Source organism: Haematobia irritans, chromosome 1 (genome assembly GCF_050003625.1).
Source record: "Haematobia irritans isolate KBUSLIRL chromosome 1, ASM5000362v1, whole genome shotgun sequence".
Lineage (NCBI taxonomy): Eukaryota > Metazoa > Arthropoda > Insecta > Diptera > Muscidae > Haematobia > Haematobia irritans.
This window is the reverse complement of record NC_134397.1, coordinates 220,949,335-220,970,294: the sequence shown is the minus strand read 5'-3', so window position 1 is coordinate 220,970,294 and position 20,960 is coordinate 220,949,335. Positions and strand designations below refer to the sequence as shown.

The window sequence follows — 20,960 nt, the reverse complement described above, 5'->3', positions numbered from 1 at the left end:
CTTTATATAGTGGGAAATCGATATTTCGATGTGTTACAAACGGAACGACAAACTTATTATACCCCCGTCACCATTCTATGGTGATGGGTATAAAAATAGTGAATTAAAAGAACTTCTTGTTGCGTTAAAATAAAGAACATCTTGGGAGGTAATTTTTCAATCAAGTACTTTTAAAATCGTGTCTTTAGAAGAACTTCTATATATTTTTTGGGGTATAATAATTAACTATTTCCCCAAATTGCTATTGTTTTCTTTTGAAAGCTGGGTACTTGTCGAACCAACCTCGTATACATATACAAAACATTTTCACTGAGAAAATTGCGAAAAAAAGTCGAGTTCTATAAGTTAAGTGTGTCACTGAAAAAATTCATAGGTTATTATATCAATAAATCACTAAAAATATATGTCTTGAACCTTTATAAATTACAATCACGTTTCTTACTCCTACTACTAGCTGGTCTTGTTTCACGTTTTAGGGGTAATCATGTGGATTAAGATTACATGGGTATATTTGTAAGCAATTTATGGAAAGTGCATCAGTTGTTTTTTAATTTTTAGTTGCAATAGACCGCAATTATCCGAAAATTAAATATTTCATTAGGACTTATTAATATTTTTTAGATGAGTGATTTATCTTTTAAATACGCATAAAGTTTGAAAGAAAACAACAACAATCTTGTTAAATTGGATATTATACAATACGAAAATTGAAAATTGTATCGTCAAAAATGGAATCAAATATACGAAGTTTCTTTTCGGGCAAAGTGATATTCATTACTGGTGGCACAGGATTTCTTGGAAAAGGTATCTTTATTTGAATGTTTAATCCTTTGACTACCGATGTCCATCACTGGGGACATTCGAAAACGGCACCAAACTTTAACTGCCCAATAACTATCGATTTAGTAGTAGTAGTAGTAGCATTGATTTATTTCTCGATGTTATTTTAGACTAGAGACTGTAAGTTAAATTCGCTGTTGGTGGGCACTAAATAAGACAATTTTTCTTCTCGTCCCTAGTAAATGGATATTCATGCAAAAACTATAGCAGATATTATTTTAGGTCCTTTTAATACCCTCCACCATAGGATGGAGGTCTATTAACTTTGTCATTCCATAAAGTATATATATTTTGGGTCATGGTGAAATTCTGAGTCGATATAGCTATGTCCGTCCGTCTGTGGAAATCACGCTAACTTCCGAACGAAACAAGCTATCGACTTGAAACTTGGCACAAGTAGTTGTTATCCAAAGATTACTTGGATCCAAAGTTTTTTTCAGTGTTAGGAAGAACTTTTTTTTTTTTCATTGTGCTTGTAATAGGACGACAGTGTTCCGTTTTCGGATCCTCCACACTAAAATTTTTATGTCTCACTCAATCACGAAATTAATTTATCTAATTATTTTTTTAATTGAAAATTATAGTATCAATCGCAGAATTAAATAGAAATAAAAATATACTTGATCAAAAAAATTAGTTGATTTATTTGACAGTTTCAATTAATTTTTTTTTATTGGTACAATTAAAAATTTTATTTATTTTTGTCAAAAAACTCAATTCATTTTCTATCTATTACGCAATAAAATAATTTTCTTGTAATTTTACATGAGTTTATACTTTCTTGACAATTATAGTTATAGTTGATTTTTTCTTTAGATTTGAGTCAAAATGTAATGAACAAGATTTCCGTACGAAATTTTCAATTAAATTTGTAATTGGATATTTTTTTTGTTCAAGAAGAAAAATCTGGAGATCGGGCTATATGGGAGCTATACCAGAAATTGGATCTATACATAGCATACTTGGTAAAGTGCTTTATGGACTTATTACTATGGACCTCTAGATTTCTTATTTCAAGCAAATCAAATAAAAGTGGCGGCTTCCATGCTTTTAATAATGAAATCTGGAAATTGGTCTATATGGGAGTAACAGACAAACATGGGTCGATATAGAACAAATTTGACATATGAACTTGGATAGGAGAATAACGGGATCTAGATGCTCAATAAGACAAATAGGGGGATCCGTTATATAAAAACCTGAGAATTTGATCTGCCTACATACGAGTACAAAAAATAATTTTAGAATTTAAACAAAATCGCAAGAACACTTGTATTTCTAAATATTATTTATTAATTTTCGTTTTTTAATTTTTCAGTATTTTTAGAGAAACTATTACGAACGACGGATGTTAAAAGGATTTATTTAATGATACGACCACAGGATGGTGCGAATATTAATGAACGATTCGAAGAATCCATTTTGAAATCTCCTGTAAGTATGTACAACTTGACGAAATGAGAACACTTCAATTAAAAATTTGTTTGAATTTTGAGTTTTAATTGCAGCATAGATATTTAAAGAGTGCAATTTGTTCTTCAATCAAGTTTTTGTATAAAATAAGCTATTAAAAGGCTAACAGATATATATTGCAACCAACTGTATGTCGTTACCGTTTCTAAACGGCTCGTCTAATAACAGGTTGGCTGACAAGTCCCCGGTCTAACAAAGAAAAACACATTTTTTTGTTTTTATTATTCAACATAGTTCCCCTCAAGAGCGATACAACGATTATAACGACCTTCCAATTTTTTGATACCATTTTGGTAGTACTCCTTCGGTTTTGCCTCAAAATAGGCCTCAGTTTCGGCGATCACCTCTTCATTGCAGCCAAATTTTTTTCCCTGCGATCATCCTTTTGAGGTCTGAGAACAAGAAAAAGTCGCTTGGGGCCAGATCTGAAGAATACGGTGGGTGGGGAAGCAATTCGAAGCACAATTCATGAATTGTTGCCATCCTTCTCAATGACTTATGACACGATGCGTTGACTTGGTGAAACAACACTTTTTTGTTCTTCTATGGGGCTGTTTTACCGCGATTTCGACCTTCAAACGCTACAATAACGCCATATATACTGTTGATGGTTTTTCCCTTCTCAAGATAATCGATAAAAATTATTCCATGCGCATCCCAAAAAACAGAGGCCATTACTTTGCCAGCGGACTTTTGAGTCTTTCCACGCTTCGGAGACGGTTCACCGGTCGCTGTCTACTCAGCCGACTGTCGATTGGACTCAGGAGTGTAGTGATGGAGCCATGTTCCATCCATTGTCCCATATCGACGGAAAAACTCGGGTGTATTACGAGTTAACAGCTGCAAACACCGCTCAGAATCATCAACACGTTGTTGTTTTTGGTCAAATGTGAGCTCGCGCGGAACCCATTTTGCACAGAGCTTCCGCATATCCAAATATTGATGAATGATATGTCCAACACGTTCCTTTGATATCTTTAAGGCTCTGCTATCTCGATCAACTTCATTTTACGGTCATTCAAAATAATGTTGTGGATTTTTTTTATGTTTTCGTCGGTAACCACCTCTTTCGGGCATCCACTGCGTTCACCGTCCTCCGTGCTCATTTCGCCACGCTTGAATTTTGCAGACCAATCAATTATTGTTGATTTCCCTGGGGCCGAGTCCGGAAACTCATTATCAAGCCAAGTTTTTGCTTCCACCGTATTTTTTCCCTTCAGAAAACAGTATTTTATCAAAACACGAAATTCCTTTTTTCCATTTTTTTTCACAAAAGTTGCTTCACAAAAGACGCTCTATCTCACAAACTAATTGACTTACAGACGTAAAATTTTGACACGAATCATTTGAAGGTTGGTACTATATAACAAGTACATACGGCCGCAAGTTCGGCCAGGCCGAATCTTATGTACCCACCACCATGGATTGCGTAGAAACTTCTACGAAAGACTTGATTTAGTCCATACATGGTATATATTAGACAATAAAGTTATGTATAGTTAAGTCTACAAATAATTACGAATCGATATGGACTTTTTGTACGTAGAGAGCAAGAATTGAAATATGGGGGTCGCTTATATGGGGGCTATATACAATTATGAACTTGATATGGACCAATTTTTGTGTGATTGGGGATCGATTTATCTGAGGGCCATATATAACTATAGACCGATATGGACCTAGTTAGGCATGGTTGTTAACGACCATATACTAGCACAATGTACCAAATTTCAATTCACTCGGATGAAATTTGCTCCTCCAAGAGGTTCCAAAACCAAATCTCGGGATCGGTTTATATGGGGCTATGTACGATTATGGACTGATATGGACCACTTTTGGCATGGTTGTTAAATATCATATACTACCACCACGTACCAAATTTCAAGCAGATCGGATGAATTTTGCTTCTCCAAAAGGGACCGGAGGTCAAATCTGGGGATCGGTTTATATGGGAGCTATATATAATTATGGACTGATAGGAACCAATTCCTGCATGGTTGTTGGATACCATATACTAACATCACGTACCAAATTTCAACCGAATGGCAAGAATTTTGCTCTTCCAAGGGGCTCTGGAGGTCAAATCTGGGGATCGGTTTATATGGGGCCTATATATAATTATGGACCGATATGGACCAATTTTTGCATGGGTGTTTGAGGCCATATATTAACACCACATACCAAATTTCAACTGAATCAGATGGATTTTGGTCTTCCAAAAGGTTCCGGAGGTCAAATCTGGTGATCGGTTTATATGGGGGTTATATATAATTATGAACCGATGTGGACAAATTTTTGCATGGTTGTTATAGACCATATACTAACATCACGTACAAAATTTCAGCCGGATCAGATGAAATTTGCTTCTCTTAGCGGCCTCGCAAGCCAAATCGGGCGATCGGTTTATATGGGGGCTATATATAATTATGGACCGATGTCGACCAATTTTTGCATGGTTGTTAGAGACCATATACTAACACCATGTACCAAATTTCAGCCGGATCGGATGAAATTTCCTTCTCTTAGAGGCCTCGCAAACCAAATCGGGGGATCGGTTTATATGGGGGCTATATATAATTATGGACCGATGTGGACCAATTTTTGCATGGTTATTAGAGACCATATACTAACACCATGTACCAAATTTCAGCCGGATCGGATGAAATTTGCTTCTCTTAGAGGCCTCGCAAGCCAAATTTTGGGGTCCGTTTATATGGGGGCTATACGTAAAAGTGGACCGATATGGCCCATTTGCAATACCATCCGACCTACATCAATAACAACTACTTGTGCCAAGTTTCAAGTCGATAGCTTGTTTCGTTCGGAAGTTAGCGTGATTTCAACAGACGGACGGACGGACGGACGGACGGACGGACGGACATGCTCAGATCGACTCAGAATTTCACCACGACCCAGAATATATATACTTTATGGGGTCTTAGAGCAATATTTCGATGTGTTACAAACGGAATGACAAAGTTAATATACCCCCCATCCTATGGTGGTGGGTATAAAAATAATATGCATTTAATACTAGCGACGCCATCTATGTGTTAGACCGGGAACTTATCAGCGAACCTGTTAGCTGATATATAATATTCCAATGACAGTTCGTCTTATTGTTGACAAGCTTACAAAGGCATTTTGATCTGTGGCATGCAGAAATAAAATTATTCGTGATGGAATTCAAGGGTGATAGCGTGATTACTCATTTCCTAAGGAAATACATATGAGAATTATTCCTCCCAAATTTAAACATTTTTCACCATCACTGTGCATCATCTTCTCATATAGGTACAATTCCTTAATCCTATTTTAGATTTCCATTGGCTGTTGCATTAGTGTAGTAACAAACCGAAATCAAAAATAAGATTAAGGAATTGTAGCTATGTGAGAAGAATTGTTCAATTTGCGAGGAACAATTCTGGTATGTGATTTCCTTAGGAAAATAACATATAAAACCAAAAATAAATCATGTCACCCCGCCAGATCTACACTTATGACTATGGAAACTTACATTAGCCAGCAAAGAATCATATGTCTAGTTAGGCTTGTGGGATTGGCCAGATTCATTTTCTTTTCATTCAATTCCTTAATCTTCATGTCCAATAAGCTTGTATTAAAATTGTAATGATAATATGTAAAGTGATTAATTTGGACGAAGAACCAGCCTGTATTGTTAGCAGGCTAACATAAAAATAATATATAATTTTATTTAATACTTATTTCACATCTTTTGAAAGCTCTTTAACGAACTCAGATCTCAGCGACCTACATATGCTACATATCTGAAGATTATAGCCGGCGATTGCACAAAACCAGATTTGGCTATTTCAAATGATGACCGCCAAGAATTAATTAAAAATGTGGATATTATTGTACATTGTGCAGCATCGGTACGCTTTAATGAACTATTGAGTAGTGCCACACAGAAAAATATTAAACCTACTTTGGATCTGATTACTCTTGCTAAGGAAATAAAGCAACTACAGGTAAGATTCTTTTGGATATAACAAATATTATATTTTAAGCGAGGAAAAGTCTTAAAATAGCCATAATGTAGGAACATTAATAAATTATTTCTTGCTTCTAGAGAACAAAAAAGTATTTTAAGAAGATTTTTATTAGGGTAGAAGATTTTACTACATTAGATTTTATTATCAGCCATAGGCACCAACGACAAGGAAAAACTTGTACCTATCACGTGAATTAACATTAGGGCTGTTTTCTTTTAGCACTGGATGCAACATTTGTATGGGCTATCCAGAACATCGTTGCACTGGTGTTCTATCCAGAACATCTCATCAGTGCAAGTTGCGCCGATGTTGCCAGACTGTATTTTGATAAAGTGACACTTCTTCGATTCACAATAGCAATTTATTGTGACTAATTTATGAAAAACATGAAATTCAAAGTGGTACAGTGTCATAAATAAACGCAGCAATAAATATTTATTACTAATTGAAGCATTTCATACATTAAAAATGCAAGATTTCACTTCTTTTCTGTGATTGTTTTTGAACAGCTGATGACAGTGTTGCATATTTTTGGAGATGTCCTGGATAAACGAGTACTCTGTTTTCTTTTTGTCCTCTACGGCTTAGGACATCCAGTGCTAAAATAAAACAGCCCTATTGATGTTGTTTGTATACAGTTCATATACATTCTGCTAACATACCTTTTTACGATTCATTCAATTTTACTTTATAGAACCTGCCATGGCGTATGAATCAATCAAATTCCTTTTAAAATGAATTGATTGTGAAACAAGTATATACGGCCGTAAGTTCGGCCAGGCCGAATCTTATGTACCCTCCACCATGGATTGCGTCGAAACTTCTACGAAAGACTGTCATCCACAATCGAATTACTTGGGTTGTGATATCCTAAAACTTCTTAACATCATTTTCTAAATTGTGAGTTAGTCCATACATGGTAGAGAGCCAGAATTGAAATATGGGGGCCTCTTATATGGGGGCTATATACAATTATGAACTTGATATGGACCAATTTTTTATGATTGGGGATCGATTTATCTGAGGGCTATGTATAACTATGACCGATATGGACCTAGTTAGGCATGGTTGTTAACGGCCATATACTAGCACAATGTACCAAATATCAACTGACTCGGATGAAATTTGCTCCTCAAAACCAAATCTCGGGATCGGTTTATATGGGGGCTATATATGATTATGGACTGATATGGACCACTTTTGGCATTGCTATTAAATAACATATACTACCACCACGTATCAAATTTCAACCAGATCGGATGAATTTTGTTTCTCCAAAAGGCACCGGAGGTCTAATCTGGGGATCGGTTTATATGGGGCTATATATAATTATGGACTGATATGAACCAATTCCTGCATGGTTGTTGGATAACATATACATATAACATCACGTACTAAATTTCAACCGAATCGGATGAATTTTGCTCTTCCAAGGGGCTCCGGAGGTCAAATCTGGGGATCGGTTTATATGGGGCTATATTATGGACCGATTTCGACAAATTTTTGCATGGGTATTTGAGGCAATATATTAACACCACGTGCCAAATTTCAACTGAATCAGATGAATTTTGGTCTTCCAAGAGGCTCCGGAGGTCAAATCTGGTGATAGGTTTATATGGGGGCTATATATAACTATGGACCGATATGGACAATTTTTCACATGGTCATTAGATACCATATTCTAACACCATGTACCAAATTTCAGCCGGATCGGATGAAATTTGCTTCTCTTAGAGGCTCCGCAAGCCAAATCGGAGGATCGGTTTATATGGGGGCTATATATAATTATTGACCAATGTGGGCCAATTTTTGAGTAGTTGTTAGAGATCATATACTTACACCATGTACCAAATTTCTGCCGGATCGGATGAAATTTGCTTCTCTTAGAGGCTCCGCAAGCCAAATCGGGGGATTGATTTATATGGGGGCTATATATAATTATGGACCGATGTGGACGAATTTTTGCATGGTTGTTAGAGATCATATACTGACACCATGTACCAAATTTCAGCCGGATCGGATGAAATTTGCTTCTCTTAGAGTCCCCGCAAGCCAAATTTGGTGGTCCGTTTATATGGGGGCTATTCGTAAAAGTGATCCGATATGACCCATTTACAATATCATCCGACCTACATCAATAACAACTACTTGTGCCAAGTTTCAAGTCGATAGCTTGTTTCGTTCGGAAGTTAGCGTGATTTCAACAGACGGACGGACGGACATGCTCAGATCGACTCAGAATTTTGGGGTCTTATAGCAATATTTCGATGTGTTACAAACGGAATGACAAAGTTAATATACCCCCATCCTATGGTGGAGGGTATAAAATTACCAATTGGTAAAATAAATTTCAATCACTAATATTAACCGTAACCGATTCTGAACATCAAGGTTGGCAGATAAGAGGGATGGGATCCAGAAAGTAAATCCATCTAATTCCAGGATTCCGATTCTCGCTCGGGACGTCGACGAGCTTGTCTCCGAATCCAATTTTGGATCCAAACCGTTGTGGTCGACGATTCGGAACCTCTCTAACCCCAAACACAAAATCTCCATTGCCTTAGGGAGGCAAACTCCGAAGGGTGATAAACGTGTAGCGATTCATCGAGCACACCCATATAGTAGCAAGCACAAGGCAAAGACGAATCTTCCGTGCGCTGCAGGCGATAAAAAAAGGCCGCCAAAAGCGAGTATGTTGAAGCACGTAGGATAGAATGGCGCTAAGTTCTTGACCCATACCTTTAATATTTGCCTCAACACTATCAAAATACGATATATCTGGAAAATAGGGAAGGTTGTTTCAGTTCTGCAATCAGAAAAACATGCACATCTTCTTTCCCCCGTCACGAAGATTCTGGAGGGTATTTTACTGCCTACTTCACATCTAATGTTGGAAGAACATTCGCATGATTTTCGCTCGAGCAGAAGTACGACCACTGCGTAGTGTGATTTAACTGCCAACATTGCAGAGGGATTGAATAGTATGGTAGAAGGTCGCTTAAACTTCGCGTAGCTTTGGACTTGTCTAAACCGTTTGATACAGTGAACCACACCACTCTCTTAGGAGATATATGTGAGTGGAAACAAGATCCTGAAGACATTGACTGCTAGAAATGTTGAGGAAATATAAAGAGACGATTTACAAGACTAATGAGTCTATTGGCCGTCTCCTTATCGGTAATGCGGCTTCCGTTCGGACTCCCAGTGTTAGCGATACCCAATGGAGAAATCTTCAAAAGGGAAAAATGCAGCGTTACGGATTGCCACTGAAGAGCATCTTCAGCATGAGTCCAGAATGCTCTTGGCGAGGCCTCGGACTGCGACCTCCTTACCCACCAGCACCTGATAAAGTGTAGTGGGGTAAACCACTCAAACCATGTAACATCAAAAATGGTACCATCTGAACGAATCAAGCCCATCCGGTTCGATTTCAGGCAACTACACGCACAGAAAAAACATGTTTGGACATGGTTTCCGCATCCATTTAATGCTTATTTAAAGCATGTAATTGTCGCGAAAACCATGTATTTTGTCTTTGTAAAAATAATTTTCGAGCGGAGAAAAATATATGTTGGCAATAAGCTTTTAAATGGTTCTCAAATGCCGCAAACATGTTCTATTATTTAAATGATAGAATTTGAGACCATTATATGGTCAGGAAAATCATGTACCTGACCATTCAATTTTTTTTACTTTTTTGCAGAGAAAAAAGTATTTTTATAGTTTACGTATAGACATGTCTACAACCATTACATGGCCATAAAGACCATGTACATTGTTTTCGTGACCATTTAATTTTTTAATTTTTTTGCAGCGACAAGAATTTTATAAAAACATTGAGCAGGTACACACGATTTTCATTTTGCGCGTCAGTCGTGTGTTGATTGTTTCTTGGAATGGACGGAGAATACGGAATTATTGTGTTTTGTGTTTATTTATTTATTCAGAAATGGCACGTGGTTTTATGTGAATACAAAAAAGGAAAGTGTAATTGAAAAAAATGTACCTGGTTTTTGTTCTGCATTTTGATATATGGTATAATTTATTTTTATTTGCAGTTACATGATGTCTGCGTTTGTACATTTGATGGGCACGAAGTAAATATGGAATGATTACTTATTGTTGAAATTGAACCAAACTAGAGTGTGTAAAAATATGTGATGTTTGTGTGCACGACATTATAAATACAAATAAACAATGAATTAGTTTATAAATATATAAAAACAAATAAACAAAGTTGATTTTGTGTTTTCTTTTCTCAAGTGGCGTCCTTTTTTCGACGACGAAAAAAGTTTTTTCATAAAAATCAAAACATTTTAGGTTGTGACCATGTTCTTTTAACTAGAAGAAAAACATTTTTGACGAATAACATAACATTTTATATCGTGACCATTGTCTTTTAATGGAAACAAAATTCTTTTTTGTCAATATAATAACATTTTAGATGAGGACAATAGTATTTTTCTTAGAACCATGTTCACTGAGCCAACATGGTTGCAGGTTAAAATGTTACATGGTCGCCGAAAAAATAGCTGCTATCATATTATTTTGCTCTTCGAATATGATTGTGACAATCATGTTTCTTCTCTGCGTGTAACATACACCACCAGTCAATTTCCCACGACCCAGAATATATAAGTTTTATGGGTTAGGAGCCAATATTTTGATGAGTTATAAACGGAATGTATAATGGAAGATATAAAAAGTTCAAGTGAGAAATAAAATTTGTTTTATTAAAAATGGTTTTAACGTTTTTATTGTAATGTATGAAAAAACTCAAGTTGGCTATATTTCATATTAAGCATTCGATGTAGACATTTTCAGTTTATTCTACCACTGATCCCACTAATACACTTCTTTTGGTTCCTCCTGACTGTTTCAAAGAATTTATCAAAATACCCATTTTGTTTGTATATTAGTTTCTCTATTTAAAGTAACTTAATAATTCACTCTACTTTCAGGTATTCTTACATGTTTCCACTGCCTTTGTGAACTGTGTTGAGAAACTCACTGAAGAGAAATTCTATTCGAATAAATTGACAGTTACTTGTGAACAACTATTGACAATTAAAGATATTCTGGGAAATGAGAATCTCGATCGATTAACTAACACTTTATTGGACCGATTTCCCAATAGTTATGCTATAACAAAAGCAATTGCCGAGGAAGCTATACAAACGCATGGCACAACTTTACCAATTTGTATTGTTCGACCTGGAATAAGTACAAGAGACTATAGCGTTAGTATTATTTAAAATATTTCCAAAAATTCTATTTCTACAGTTGTTCCAGCGAATAATGATCCCATACCAGGGTGGGTTGAAGGTCTACAAGGAGCAGTGGGTGGTACATATTGTTCTGGTATGGGATTTTTGAGAATAGTAAATGGTAATGCAGATACAAGGGCAGCCTTGATACCAGTTGATTTTTGTGCAAATATAATGATGGCAGCTGCTTGGTACACCGCTTCCATGGAAGCACATAAGTAAGTAGATAGAGAGAAAAAAAGTTTTGTTTTCCCGAAATTTATACTAAATTGTATTCAAGACTTGAACTTAACAAAATATTTTATTTCAATAAGGTGGTTTTTCGTATATCAACGACAAACAAGAGATAATTCTCTCATTCACTACTTTCGATTCCGGAGTAATGTCATAAGTTCTTAGACTGAAAAATATAATGACCTATTATTAAATTTTAGTAAACGCAACTTATACAATATTGGCGGACAAATTTATTTAAAATAAAAATTTCAATTGAAAAATGTTTTTTTGCTTTAAACTTTTTTTCATTAAATTTAAGGCACGAGTCTTTGAAATTTGTATATCTTCCTTATCGTCATATTTCGTAGAAGTAAGGCAAATTTAGCTTACAATAAAGACACATTTTTCATTCAAAGAAATATTCCATAAAATAACTTCAAATATAGGCTAAGATTTATTGTGAGGATTTTGCATCTTTGGTTAAATGTTTTTATACCCTCCACCATAGGATGGGGGTATATTAACTTTGTCATTCCGTTTGTAACACATCGAAATATTGCTCTAAGACCCCATAAAGTATATATATTCTGGGTCGTGGTGAAATTCTGAGTCGATCTAAGCATGTCCGTCCGTCCGTCCGTCCGTCCGTCTGTCCGTCTGTCCGGCTGTCCGTCCGTCTGTGGAAATCACGCTAACTTCCGAACGAAACAAGCTATCGACTTGAAACTTGGCACAAGTAGTTGTTATTGATGTAGGTCGGATGGTATTGAAAATCGGCCATATCGGACCACGTTTACGTATAGCCCCCATATAAACCGATCCCCAAATTTGGCTTGAGGAGCCTCCCGGAGCAGCAAAATTCATCCGATCCGGTTGAAATTTGGTACCTGATGTTAGTATACGGCCTCTAACAACCATGCAAAAATTGGTCCATATCGGTCCATATTTATATATAGCTCCCATATAAACCGATCCCCAGATTTGACCTCCGGAGCCTCTTGGAGGAGCAAAATTCATCCGATCCGGTTGAAATTTAGTACGTGGTCTTAGTATACGGTCTCTAACATTCATGCAAAAATTGGTCCATATCGGTCCATATTTATATATAGCTCCCATATAAACCGATCCCCAGATTTGACCTCCGGAGCCTCTTGGAGGAGCAAAATTCATCCGATCCGGTTGAAATTTAGTACGTGGTCTTAGTATACGGTCTCTAACATTCATGCAAAAATTGGTCCATGTCGGTCCATAATTATATATAGCCCCCATATAAACCGATCCCCAGATTTGACCTCCGGAGCCTCTTGGAGGGGAAAAATTCATCCGATCCGGTTGAAATGTGGTACATGATGTTATTATACGGTCTCTAACAACCATGCAAAAATTGGTCCATATCGGTCCATAATTATATATAGCCCCCATATAAACCGATCCCCAGATTTGACCTCCGGAGCCTCTTGGAGGGGCAAAATTCATCTGATCCAATTGAAATTTAGTACGTGGTGTTAGTATATAGTCTCTAACAACCATGCAAAAATTGGTCCATATCGGTTCATAATTATATATAGCTCCCATATAAACCGATCCCCAGATTTGACCTCAGGAGCCTCTTGGAGGAGCGAAATTCATCCGATCCTGTTGAAATTTGGTCCATGGTGTTAGTATACGGCCTCTAACAACCATGCAAAAATTGGTCCATATCGGTTCATAATTATATATAGCTCCCATATAAACTGATCCCCAGATTTGAACTCCGGAGCCTCATGGAGGAGCAAAATTCATCTGATCCAATTGAAATTTAGTACGTGGTGTTAGTATACGGTTTTTAACAACCATGCAAAAATTGGTCCATATCGGTTCATAATTATATATAGCTCCCATATAAACCGATCCCCAGATTTGACCTCAGGAGCCACTTGGAGGAGCAAAATTCATCCGATCCTGTTGAAATTTGGTACATGGTGTTAGTATATGGTATCTAACAACCATGCAAAAATTGGTCCATATCGGTCCATAATTATATATAGCAAAAGTCATCCCAAGCGGTTGAAATTTGGTACATTTTGTCAATATATGGCCTCTAACAGCCATGTAAAAATTGGTCAATATCGGTCTTTAGTTATATATAGCCGATGACTTATTACACAAAAATTGGTCCATATCGCCAAAAATAATCTACCAAAACTTTATTTCCATAGAAAATTTTGTCAAATTTTATTACTATAGAAAGTTGTGTCAAAATTTCATTTCTATAGAAAGTTTTGTCAAACGTTTATTTCTATAGAAATGTTTGTCAAAATTTTATTTCCATAGAAAGTTTTGTCAAAATTTTATTTTTATAGAAAATTTTGTAAAAAATTTATTTCTGTAGAAAATTTTGTCAACATTTTATTTCTATACAAAATTTTGTCAACATTTTACTTCCATAGAAAATTTTGTCAACATTTTATTTCTATAGAAAATTTTTATTTCTATAGAAAATTTTTATTTCTATAGAAAATTTTGTCAAAATTTTATTTCTATAGAAAATTTTGTCAAGTTTTCATTTCTATAGAAAATTTTGTCAAGTTTTCATTTCTATAGAAAATTTTGTCAAACTATATTATATACGTATTTAATCGGCCTTTTTTTGTTTAATATATACCCCGTATGGGCTAACTTACAATTTAGAAGACAGTGTTAAAAAGTTTTACGATACCTTGCCATCGGCAAGTGTTATCGCAACCCAAGTAATTCGATTGTGGATGACAGCCTTTAGTAGAAGTTCCTACGCAATCCATGGTGGAGGGTACATAAGATTCGGCCTGGCCGAACTTACGGCCGTATATACTTGTTTTTTTTTTTTTGTAACTCAGAAAATATGTTTTACTTTGTTTAAATGTTAAAATTTTTAATTTACATTTAAATATTTGTACATGAATATCTTTACTTAATTTAATATATCTAAGAAAAAAAATAGAATGGAAATTCGACAAATGAGGTCTGTACGCTAGTTTTAATTTTATAGAGCCTACGTTTAAACTTTAAAAGTTTCCTAAACAGAAGCAACATTTTTGGCTTGGAATTATTAATTTAAGTAAACTTTGCTGTGCATGCAGATTTAAATCTACATAGCTTTATTTTAAAGAAGCGACGTAAAATTCCTGAAGTGAAGGTCAACATTTTAGGCCTAAAGTAAACTTTCTTTCTTTACTCAAAGCTAACTTCATTCGGGATTGTAATATAGTTTTTCTGGTGGAAAATTCTGAGTCTCTCTTTTATTGATAGTTGAGGCATCTAATTTACATGTAGATGTGTCCATTAGCACCTCCTGCGCCTTGTCATGAAAATTTAAATTCTCAAGAAAACAAAAATCAACAGGAAAACAAAGTTCAACAAATGGCTCCAAATCATGGCAAAAAATCGGATTCAATCACAAAGGTAATTGGTCCAATTAATTATACCCCAGCAAAAAAAGCGTCGCCAAAAAAGTAATGAAAATTTTCTTTTTGGATCCGGAAATGGTGCAAAATTGACGCAGAAGCGATGAATTTAACATGGGCTTGTCATAGGACGGAAGTCCTCCATTTCAACAGCCGTTGCATTGAATTTGCATCACTTCTTTAGGTGTGATCCGAATTCAATGTTTTGGATGTAAATTAAGAAATTCTGTAATATTTTGTCAAATAAATAATTTTTATAATTTTTTATAATTTTTAATGGATTCTAACGCTTGTCGGAAACGTTTGACCTCAAATATTTTCAAAAATTCACAATTTTTTCAGATTGTATTTAGCATTTTTTTCGACAAAATTTAAATGATTTGTACCATTTTATAAATTCTTACTCTGTTTTTAACCTATTTGAAACAAAAAAAGTTAAAATTACCCTTTAAAAGTATGAAAAACCCAAGTTATGAAAATCTAATTAAAAAGAACTTCCTGGGTAGTTAAAATAAAGAACATCACAGGGAGTGCATGCTTTTTAAGTTGTGCCTTTGGAAGAACTTCCAAAAGCTAAAATTACCCATTAACAGTATGAAAAAACCAAGTTATAAAAAATTGAATTAAAAGAACTTTCTGGGTAGTTAAAATAAAGAACATCATTGGGAGTGCATCTTCTGGAAGTGTTTTTAAAGTTGTGCCTTTGGAAGAACTTCCAAATTTTTTTGCTGGGACCCTAAACCACATAGTGGTCAGGGTATAATAACTTTGATCTGCCAAAAAATGTGCCCACCAGAAGTATAGATTTTAGACTTTAACTTCCGAACGAAATAAGCTATCGACTTGAAACTTGGCAGAAGTATTTTTTATTGATGTAGGTCAGGTGGTATTGGGCCATATCGGTCCACTTTTATGTATAGCTCCCATATAAACGGACTCCCAAATTTGGCTTGCGAGGCCTATAAGAGAAGCACATTTCATCCGATCCTGCTGAAATTTGGTACATGGTGTTAGTATATGGTCTCTAACAATCATGCAAAAATTGGTCCACATCGGTCCATAATTATATATAGCCCCCATATAAACCGATCCCCCGATTTGGCTTGCAGAGTCTCTAAGAGAAACAATTTTCATCCGATCCGGCTGAAATTTGGTACATGGTGTTAGTATATGGTCTCTAACAACCATGCAAAAATTGGTCCATATCGGTCCATAATTATATATAGCCCCCATATAAACCGATCCCCCGATTTGGCTTGCGGAGCCTCTAAGAGAAGCAAACTTCATCCGATCCGTCTGAAATTTGGTACATGGTGTTAGTATATGGTCTCTAATGACCATGCAAAAATTGGTCTACATCGGTCAATAATTATATATAGCCCCCATATAAACCGATCATCAGATTTTGACCTCCGGAGCCTCTTAAAATACCAAAATTCATCTGATTCAGTTGAAATTTAGTATGTTGTGTTAATATATAGCCTCAAACACCAATGCAAAAATTGGTCGAAATCGGCCCAAATTATATATAGCCCCCATATAAACCGATCCCACGATTTGGCTTGCGGAGCCTCTAAGAGAAGCAAATTTCATCCGATCCGGCTGAAATTTGGTAACTGATGTTCCATTCAGGAATTGGTTCATATCAGCACCCTCACAAAAAATCGCTTCTGTAACATATACTCCCAAACATATTTTGCTTCAAGCATATACATTTTTGGGTATTGCCCAAACATTTATATGTTTGATCTCTTCCAATATATAATATGTTTGAAAGCATATTGGTCTAAACAATATATGTTTGGGTAGTCTAAGTTCCAAACATTTTGTATTTTTGCATCCAAATTCAATAATGTTGTCTTCTAAAAAACAATATGTTATTATGTGAACATATAATATGTTTGGAAGCATTTTGCACCCAAAAATATTATATGCTTAAAAAAAAATTGTCCCAAACAATATTGTGCTCAAAATTTTATTTATTTATTTATATATTTACAATCATAATGAATTATGAAAATAAACAGGTAATATAGGTGCTAACAACATAGGTTTTCGACCTGAATGCTCAAAATTTTGTTTCTGCCTAATTGTATATTCCCCCACATCTTTCTCACTTCCACGAGATTTTTTAGTTCTTAGCACCTTTTTCTGTAATACAAACATTGTAGAAGAAATTATTCAATTTTATGATTTTTATTTTATTTTAATTTTACCTTTTGCCGGACGGGGATTCGAACAGCGGACCACACAGTTTGTAAGGATCAGAGAAGTAGCTGATCAATTGCCCAAGGAAAAATAAAATATTAATTTTGTAATAACAAGCAACACCCACCAACTTAATTCAATATCGCTCCGTGTTAAATAGCGCTCCAAGCTACTAAACACATATATGTTTATAGGCTATTTCTAAATTAATATATGTTTGCATCCAAACATATTATATTTACAAACATTTTATGTCCCAAACATAATATGTTCTAACATATTAACATATATGTTCCAAACATGTTATGCTAGTTTATGAACATTATATGCTTGCACTCAAAAATATTGTGTTTAAAAATTTGTGTTCCAAACATATAATGTTTATAGCCAAACATATGAAAAACAGTCTTTTTCATCCGTGTGGATGACAGTCTTTCGTAGAAGTTTCTACCCAGTCCATGGTGGAGTGTACATAAGATTCGGCCTGGCCGAACTTACGGCCGTATATACTTCTTTTTTAATTAAAATTGCTTCAATCGTGAAAACGATAGTATCAATCACAGACATTATTAGAAATATAAAATATAATTGATTAAAAAATTAATTGATTTCTTGGAACATTTAATTAATTTTTTAATTGGTTTAATTAAAATTTTAATTGATTTTGTCCACATACCACCACTAGTTTCTTAATTTAGGCTAGACAAACTTCATGTTTGTCAATAATGTTGATTTTTTAAATGAACTCTATTGATACTTGAATTATTGTAAATAAATTATTGTAAATGAATTACTGTTAATGAATTTCCATAAAATCACAATTAAATTAGTATTTTGAATTGTCAAATTGTTGAATTAAAATCTATTGTGAATTATTTCAAGTTTAGTACATTAAATTAGCTAGTTTTAAGTATCTTTTCTATCGCCCACTGCTATTTTTCTTGCTGCGTCAAACGCAAAAACAAAAACGTGTATCGGATTAAGTTTTTATCGGTCCATTTGGTAATGCCTCCATGTAGACCGACTTCACTTCTTGAGGGTGCAGAAAGCGCACTGATAATGAAAATTGCTTGAAACTCAATGTAAAATTTTCAGATTTTACTTCTACAGATTTAAGATTTCAAATCAAGACGTTATTTTGGTGGTGGGTATTTAAGATTCGGCCTGGCCGAACTTACGGCCGTTTATACTTGTTTATTTTTATATCGCTTTTCGGTTGGGTTTTGTTTGGATATTCATTATTTCACATTAATTTGAGATATAATAAATTGGCCTATACAAAAGATACAGTCCATTACTCATACTATTCAGGGATTCCATCATTTTTCCACTTATCCCCGCTATCGTTGTTATCCCCCACACACCTGTGCTGAGGCTCTAAATTTTCTGGTTTGTATTAATTAATTTATTTATATCTTTATTTATAATTAAATGATATCCACTATTAGAAATATAAAACATATTTGATTAAAAAATTTATTGATTTCTTGGGCATATTCCATTATTTTTTTAATTTTTATTGATTTTGGTCGCAAATCACAATTAATTTTTTAATTGAGGTAATCGACTATCTGTTTTGTATTAATTAATTTATTTATAATTATTTTTTATTTTACTATGAATTCGATTTTAACAATAGTTGGATTTTTCATTGGATTTAGTTAAATTGTTTTCTGAAAAAAAAAATTACATTTTAAAAAGTTATATTTTTACTTTGATTTAATTTAAAAAACAATTGGGTTAATTAATATTATAAAGAAAACACTTAAAATTGTTTAATAATTTTTTTAACTGACTTTTAATTTGATAAACTATCAGTTAATTTTTTAATTTCAATCAATTTAGGTGATTTTTTTTTCTGTGAATAATAAATTGTTACTATTCCAGAAATTGTATGATGTTTTTAGTTTCCTTTAAACTTAGATTTTACAACACTGATTTTTATATATCCATTTCGCCAATGAAATTTCGAGATTATAGGGAATAAGCAAAACATCCACTACTTGAGATTTATTTCTAAAAATTGATTAAAATTATTAAAAATATTTTGCAATTTTTGTAATAACAATTTTACATATTCAGTACATATTGATTTATTATTTTAGCTATCCTAAATTACCAACCATTTTCAATGCAGTGCCAGAAAACATAAATACTGTGCAGTGGGGTACATTTTGGAGGATTACTAAAATTTATATGAAGCAATGTCCATTTTCGAATATGATATGGTATCCCATGTTAATATTTATACAAAATAAATTTATTTTTTCCTACCTTGAATTTCTTTATCAAACATTACCAGCCTATAGTATGGATGTTATTTCGAGATTATTTGGTAAAAGCCCCAGGTGCGTAAAAGAAAATTAATTTTCAAATGAATTTTCATTGAGAACATTTATATATTTGTAGAATGGTTAAAATTAATCGAAAAATGAGAGAATTATCAAGTCTATTACATCATTTCATAATAAACGATTTTGAATTTAATACAACAAATACAAGGAAGCTATGGAACTCAATGACATCACAAGATCAAGCGATATATAATTTTGATATGGCTTCATTAAATTGGAGAGAATATTTACATAGCTTTTCAATTGGTCTAAGAAAATATGTGGCTAAAGAGAAAGCAGATACTATACTTCGGGCGAAGCAAAAGTGGAAAATGTAATATTCTTATGTTATGAAATTTTTTATATAAAAACAAAACATCTTGTACATTTTTTTTTATTTCTAATAATTTCAGATTTTATATTTTAAATATTTTCGCACATACTGTCATCTTTCTTATCATAGTTTGGATATTATGGATCCTTTTTAAATAACTTTATTATCATATAAAATAATATTATTTGAAATATTATTATTATGGAATAAATGTTAGCTTTTAAGATAATTTTAATATGAAAATAAAATTTTAAGAACTTTTTTTTTTTTTAAAGAATATCTAATCAAAAAATATGATGTAAAAACTATTTCTAATAGTACAACAATTTCTTGTACTGTCATCTAGTTTTACTCTGCTCATTAAAAATGACACTTTTTTCCAATTTAATTAAAATATGAAATTTACGAGGGCGGTTCGGAAACTTCTTAGCCTATCAATGAAAGAGAATAGTTTGTTTTCCAAAATATTTATACCCTGCGCCACACTGTGGAATCAAAGTCTAGGTCGCAGTTTAGTCCAATCGACTTGAAATTTGGCACAAGTATGTGTTTTGGCTCAGAATAGATACCTATTGATTTTGGAAGAAATCGGTTCAGATTTAGATATAGCTCCCATATTATCTTTTGCCCGATATGGACTTATATGGCCCCAGAAGCCAGAGTTTTACCCTAATTTGCTTAAAAATTTGCACAAGAAGAACAACTAGTACTATAGTCAAGTGTGCCAAATTTTATTGAAATCGGTTCAAAGTGAGATATAGCTCCCATATATATCTTTCGCCCGATATGGACTAATACGGTCCCAGAAGCCAGAGTTTTACCCCAATTTGGTTGAAATTTTGCTCTAGGAG

General features: G+C 34.0%; 1 protein-coding gene across 1 annotated transcript; it reads left to right on the top strand.

Annotated features, from left to right (window-relative positions):
* The first annotated feature begins 575 nt into the window (after positions 1–575).
* On the top strand, positions 576–20,267 carry LOC142219884 (fatty acyl-CoA reductase wat-like). The gene is made up of 8 exons (XM_075288650.1): positions 576–804; positions 2,159–2,274; positions 6,057–6,305; positions 11,291–11,552; positions 11,613–11,814; positions 19,548–19,790; positions 19,852–20,109; positions 20,189–20,267. The coding sequence occupies exons 1-8, from the start codon at positions 729–731 to the stop codon at positions 20,265–20,267; spliced, it is 1,485 nt and encodes a 494-aa protein (XP_075144765.1). The 5' UTR covers positions 576–728.
* Positions 20,268–20,960: the final 693 nt, after the last annotated feature.